Here is a 6545-nt window from a genome sequence, read left to right as displayed (position 1 = left end):
TGCTCCTTGGTGGCTTGGTGATTCATGGAGGTGTCAGCTGATGTCCAGCACTAAACATCCTGATAACTCTTTCCTTGGAAGAACAAGTGGGACAGGCAGTCAGATGGAAGCCCCAGAAGGGATGAAGTTATCAGCTCCAGCTCCACCCCTTTCATGCTGAGAAATTGTAAAGGCTGGGAATGTTTTTGTCTGACTGGTAATAAACAGGACTTTGAATTGGATGCTCCATGGAAGAGGGGACAAAGATGTTTTTAACCCTTGCTGGAAGTGTTCAAAGCCAGGTTGGATGGGCACACTGCAAGGTGTCCCCTGTCCTTGGCAGAGGGTTGGAATGAGATGGTCTTTAAAGTCATTCCAACCCAAACCATTTGATGATTTTATGATTTAAGACTTTGTAGGTAACCAAGTGATGCATTTCCTGTCCCCATGAATATCCCGCTTGGTTTACCCTGCCTGTAGATGTTGGGAGTTCTCCAGGTCTAACTGTGGAAACGGACTTGGCAAAATCCACACAGACAATTCCATTAATTTATGCCACTTGTTCCCATTTTCCTTGGAGAAAAGGAAATAACCTGGCCACAGATGCGATGATCAGAACAAAACCCCTGCCCAGACATCAACAGCACAGCAGGCCTGACCAGAGATGAATTAAAGGATTAATCCCAATAAATGGTGTGAATTCCCAGAGTGCTTTCACTGCTCCCTGGAATCACCAGCCCAGCCTGAAGGCAATGCCGAGGTGAGAAAACAACCCACGAGCATTCCTGGCCTCTCATCTAATCCATGATCCCTGCCCACTCTTTCCAAATCGTTGGCTTCCTCATCACCCCGTCCAAAGGCAGGGAAGATTTATATCCTGTCCCCAGGTGAGGGTGTTTTTCCTGGGCTGCGGAGACGACCGGGAGAAGATGAAGTTCTCCCTCCTTGCGGTGCTGGCTTTGGTCCTATTTGCAGCTCAAGGTGAGGTTTGCTCCTAGATAAAGTATAGCTGAGTGTTTTAAAGGTAGGAATGCCTCATATCCAGGGAGAGAAATCATGGAAGAGAGCTCCTCAGCTCTTGGAATGGTGCAGGTGAAGGACGCAGTGCTCGTTTTGGGGTTTTTTTATCTAGAATCTCAGTCTGGGTGCGTGAAAAGTTTAATTTTTTTGGTTGGAAATTTCCCTGTCCTGCTGGATTTTTATGGAAACAAGACAGAAAAAAGGAGGCAGTTCCCACTTGGTCTGCCTTTGAGAGAATTTCCAGGGTGTTCTCCTGTCGGGGTGGTGCAAGGCTGTGGTTATTCCTAAATCTTGATGAAGACAGCACAATACTCTGTGTTCCTGGTCCACGAGGACCACACCTCCAACATCTGGCCCTGTGCAGCTGTTTATACCCATCTCCAAGAGCCCACAGCTTGCTGACTTCAGAGATTTTGGGACAAAATTGGGGAATTAGGGAGAAGTTGGGATGTGGGCTGAATGGGTTAATGGTGGTGGGTATCTGCATAGTATTTGTGTTGTAGATGGTGCATTTTATTTCATGGAGAGATGGTAAATTAAATCAGAGCCTTCTTTAAGGAATATGATCCTATATCCTCCATAGAGCAGAGAGAATAAACCTTTTCCTCATTTTGGAGAGCAGGACAGGCTTTGCCAGTGCTTGGAATTGTGCCACACGTCTGGTGCAGAAAAAGAATTCCTTGGAATAGTTATTTCTGGCTCATTGTGGCCTAAGAATACCTTTCTGCTATTTAGCTTTGTTCACTCACCAGAACAGTGATCCTGACAGATTTCCAAGTGTTAACAAGGCCTGGGAGACAGGGGGGTTGTCCTCAGTGCCAAAATGAAGCCTGGCCTAATCCACGTTGGATTATCCAGGCAGTAAAAATTCAGCATTCACTGCGTGTGTTTTCGGGCTGAATTCTCACAGCAAAGAGTAAAAAATGCTTCTCCTCTTCTTGTCTGTCCTTTAATCCAGGTTCTGGATTTCTTTTTAGGGGCATTAATGTCCCACCCAAAGACAAAGGCATGGGAGCCTGGCTTTTCTAAGCTGTGGAGGTCCCAGTTAACACTCTTCATCTGCCAGTGCTTTCTGCCTAATTAGGCTGCAGTTTAATAGTCCCCAGGAAGTAGAAAAAGTGACCCCAGGCCTTGGGACATCCTTGGAAACTCCTCCAGGAGTCCCTGCCCTTCTCTGCTCCAAGCATCACACCAAACTTGGTGCCCTTGGCCTGTCAAATCAAAGGAGAGGAATTTTAGGTTGGATATATGGAAACAATTCTTCCCTGTGAGGGTGGTGAGGCCTTGGCACAGGTTGCCCAGAGAAGCTGTGGCTGCCCCATCCCTGGAAGTGTCCAAGGCCAGGCTGGGTGTGACATTGGAAGAGTGGATTGGGTCTTTCAGCCCCGTGGCTTTTATCAGACCTGCACCTTGTGTATTTGGGATTCCACGAAAAGTAGGGGATGATTTTTGCTGGCATTTCACAGAATCCCAGAATCATTTAGGTTAGAAAACACCTCCAAGATCCTCAAGTCCAACCTTTGATCACCACTCTTGAGTGCCATGTCCAGGCATTCCTTGGACACCTCCAGGGATGGGGACTCCACCACCTCCCTGGGCAGCCCCTTCCAATGCCTGACCACCCTTTCCATGAAGAAATTCTTCCTGATGTCCCACCTAATGTAGTTTGAGGCCTTTTCCTCTCATCCTGTCCCTTGTTCCATGGGAGCAGAGTCTGATCCCATCTGGCTGCGCCTTCCTGTCAGGGAGTTGTGGAGAGCCAGGAGGTTCCCCCTGAGCCTCCTTTTCTGCAGGCTGAGCCCCTTTCCCAGCTCCCTCAGCTGCTCCTGGTGCTCCAGACCCTTCCCCAGCTTCCCTGGACACACTCCAGCCCCTCAAAGTCTTTCTTGTCATGAGGGGACAAAACTAGACCCAGGATTTGAGGCGTGGCCTCAGCAGTGCCCAGATCAGAGGGACAATCCCTGCCCTGCTCCTCCAGGCCTCATCACAAGCCAGGATGATTCCATCTCCCTCATCCCTGTATTGTGTCTCTTCCTACAGCAAATTCCCTGTACTGCTACACCTGCAACTGGGAGCAAAGTAACTGGAGCTGCCTGAAGGCCGAGAAGTGCTCAGACAAGGACGAGTACTGTGTCACCAACGTGGCCTCCGTAGGAATCGGTAGGTGCTGGCTCTGGATCCCCTCCTGGGCACTCAGGAATGGGATGTGAGGTCCGGGCTGGATTTGTGAGGGGCTGAGGAGTCGTTGGGAAGCGCAAGTTGGAGGTGGAGGCCTTTCTAACCCAGCCTGGTGGTGCTGAAGGTTTGGAGTTCTCCTCCCCATCACACACAGAGATTTTCCTCTTCAGCTGTTGTTTTATTCATGCACTGAAAATCAGGGGACATTGAGAGAAGAAGGAGGATCCTTCAGAGAAAGAATAAATAAATTTGAACCTTGATTCCCTGTCGCCTGGGAGCAGAGCCTGACCCCAACCTGGCTGCACCCTCAGGGAGTTGTGGAGAGTGAAAAGGTCCCCCCTGAGCCTCCTTTTCTCCAGGCTGAGCCCCCCCAGCTCCCTCAGCCACTACTGATGCTCCAGACTCTTCCCCAGCTCCATTCCCTTCTCTGGACATGCTCCAGCTCCTCAATTTGTTGCTGTGAGAGCCCAAAAACTGATACCAAGATTTGAGGTATGGCCTCACCAGTGATAAGAAAGGGGAAAAATCACTTCCCTGGTCCTGCTGGTCACACTATTTCTGATCCAAGCCAAATATAGAGGGAAACAGAATTACTTCCCTCAAGCAGAGAAGCCTTGAAATGTGATTTACATCCAGGAATGAGCATTGTCATTGTACACCTAAAAAAGTCTTGATATGAGGATCCATGCTGGGAAGTGCTGGATGCCCAGCATGGATATGGAATTCCTTGTGTAAGAGGCCACCAACAATTCCTGGGCTGTGGTGGGACCAGGATGGGTCTCATGCTGATCTCTGGGGCTGTGGGGGGACTGTGGGACTCATCAACCCAACTCCGTCCTGCACAAGGATCACTCAACAAACCCCGTTGCTAATCCCGCTCTCTCCCTTCTCTGGGCCAGGCTTTTTGTCCCTTTGGAAGAGGATCACCAAGAAGTGCTCCAGCACCTGCCCACACCACAACTTCCTCCTGGGCCTGGCCACCTACACCTCCTACTGCTGCCAGAGCTTCCTGTGCAACCTCAGTGCATGCCCAGGGCCCCGGCTGGCTCGCCCATGAGGTGCCAGGGAGTCCCATTCCGTGTCCTTCTTCACCTGCTGGGAGAAAATGGACCCTGAAGGACTGAAGAGCTTGGCCAGATTCCCCCAGGAGGGTTTGGACATCAAACATGAGGAATAGATAAAGTATTGTGGTCGTTGTCTTGTCCTGTGGTGCCTCCCAAGCTTCTTCTCGCTTTCTTCTCATCCCTGAGCTCTGTGGCTCCAGCATCCCCACCAGAGCTCTGAGTGCCACATCCAGGAGTTCCTGGGACACCTCCAGGGATAGGGGCTCCACCACCTCCCTGGGCAGCCCCTTCCAATGCCTGACCACCCTTTCTGTGAAAAAAGTCTTCCTGATGTCCAGCCTGAACCTTCCCTGGAGCAACTTGAGGCCCTTTCCTCTCATCCTGTTCCTTGGGAGCAGAGCCTGACCTAGCCCTGGCTGTCCCCTCCTATCAGGGAGTTTTGGGGAGTCAGAAGGACCCCTGAGCCTCCTTTTCTCCAGGCTGAGCCCCTTTCCCAGCTCCCTCAGCTGCTCCTGGTGCTCCAGGTCCTCCCCCAGCTCAGTTCCCTTCTCTGGACATGCTCCAGCCCCTCAATATCTCTCTTGTCATGCTCTGCTCTCCAGCTTTGGGAGGGAGATGCTCCTTCTGCACTTCCTGCATCTCCAGAGGGGTTTCTCCTGGAATTTTATCCTATTTTGGGTGCAGTTGGAGCTACTGAGAGGAAACTTCTGGGCAAAAATAACAACCTCTCTTATGTGCACATCTGTCCCCACCTCCACTTCCAGCATCCTTGGGAATCCCTTCCTTCACGTTGCTTTGCTGTTGTTGGAGCCACACGGCCTCACCCAGGGCCAGCAGCTCCCTGGATTCACAGTTCCTACAGCTTGGAATTGTGTTTTCCAGCAATCCATGAATTCACCTTTCCCTCGGCCATCCTCCAAAGCAACAGCAGGGTAATCATGGAATATCCTGAGTTGGAAGGGATCCACAAAGATCATCAAAGTCCAATTCCTGGTCCTGCACAGGACAAACCCAACAATCCCAGCCTGTGCCTGAGAGCTTTTTCCAAGCACTTCTGGAACTCTGTCAGGCTTGGTGCTGGCACCACTTCCCTGGGGAGTTCCAGTGCTCAAAGCCCCTCTGGATGAAGAACCTTTTCCTAAAATCCACCCTAACCTTCCCTGGCACATCTCCAGTTGTTCCCTCGGGGTCTGGGCACCAGAGAGAAGGAATCGGTGCCTCCTCCTTTGCTTCCCCTCAGGAAAAGCATTTGCAGCATTTGGGTTGAGCTGCTGAGGAAACTTGGGGAGGTTTATAGGGAAAACAGAGATTCCAGAGAGGTCAAATATTTGATAGAGATGTATCCAGAGACTGCAGAGAAACGAGGGGAAAAAGGGGCTGGAAAAATAAACGACAAGACAACAGAGGTTTTTCTTTGCTAAATGTGCTCTGAGTGCCTCTCCTTTCTCCTAAACAACACTTTTTGGAGGAATTTTACACTGGAAAAATCATGGGAATGCTTTAGCTCGAGTCAAAGCTCCCAAATCTGCAAAACATTGCTCAGCCAAGGGATGACAGTCTGTGTTGTGCTTCCAACCCAAGCCTGGTAAACAACGGGGACAAAAGGGGCTTTGAGCTGTGCTGAGCAGGGCTGCCTCAGGCTGGAGCCTGGGGCTGCTCAGATTGGAGGATTTCTTTCCAAATCCTCCAGAACAGGGAATTTTCAGGGGTGTGTCTCTCTTTTATTAATCAATTTGTGCTTCCCTTCACCCTCTCCTACCATGTGAAGGAACCTTTTCCTCTTATTTACAGCACGATCTCTTCCCAACCCTCTTCGGGAATTTTTATTTCCCACCCTAAAGCAATTCAAGCTCCCTCCTTACCCTCAACCCAAAACTCCTAATTTACTCATCACACAGTATTTCCTCACAAAAACAAAACAAAACAAAACAAAACAATGACAAAAAGGGATTTGTGTTGTTCTTCTCCTGCGTGCCAGAATTTTTCCACTCTCTGAAAGCACTGAGGAATCCCAGTTGGACAGACTCTAATAATTAATATTTCATTGGGTTGGATTTATTCTTCCTGCAGTCGTGGAGACAGAGGCTCCCCCAGCCTGCAGGAAAACACAATCGGGAATTTTCTTTTGCTTCTTTAAAGTAAAACTGGCTGGGTTGTTTTGCTTGATTTGCAGTGCCTTTGCTGCAGGAAAACTTCCTTGTATCCATGGATAATAGAAAGGGAAAATAAATCATCCTGGGCATGGTTGAAGAATAAAGGGTTATTTTTTTTACAACATTAAAAATAAAGTAAAAGAGAGGAGGT

At 49.5% G+C, this 6545-nt stretch overlaps 1 protein-coding gene across 1 annotated transcript; it reads left to right on the top strand.

Moving 5' to 3' along the window:
* The first annotated feature begins 908 nt into the window (after positions 1–908).
* Positions 909–4280, top strand: LOC129123287 (lymphocyte antigen 6E-like). The gene is made up of 3 exons (XM_054637577.2): positions 909–960; positions 3040–3159; positions 4077–4280. The coding sequence occupies exons 1-3, from the start codon at positions 909–911 to the stop codon at positions 4232–4234; spliced, it is 330 nt and encodes a 109-aa protein (XP_054493552.1). The 3' UTR covers positions 4235–4280.
* Positions 4281–6545: the final 2265 nt, after the last annotated feature.

This window comes from Agelaius phoeniceus, chromosome 1 (genome assembly GCF_051311805.1).
Source record: "Agelaius phoeniceus isolate bAgePho1 chromosome 1, bAgePho1.hap1, whole genome shotgun sequence".
NCBI lineage: Eukaryota > Metazoa > Chordata > Aves > Passeriformes > Icteridae > Agelaius > Agelaius phoeniceus.
The sequence above is the reverse complement of the archived record's forward strand: the minus strand, read 5'-3'. Positions and strand labels throughout refer to the sequence as shown.

Excerpts from the sequence above, each read along its gene's own strand:
- LOC129123287 (XM_054637577.2), top strand. The coding sequence starts at position 909 with ATGAAGTTCTCCCTCCTTGCGGTGCTGGCTTTGGTCCTATTTGCAGCT. Across the intron at positions 961-3,039 it reads GGTCCTATTTGCAGCTCAAG|CAAATTCCCTGTACTGCTAC; the intron begins GTGAGGTTTGCT and ends CTCTTCCTACAG. Across the intron at positions 3,160-4,076 it reads CGTGGCCTCCGTAGGAATCG|GCTTTTTGTCCCTTTGGAAG; the intron begins GTAGGTGCTGGC and ends TCTCTGGGCCAG.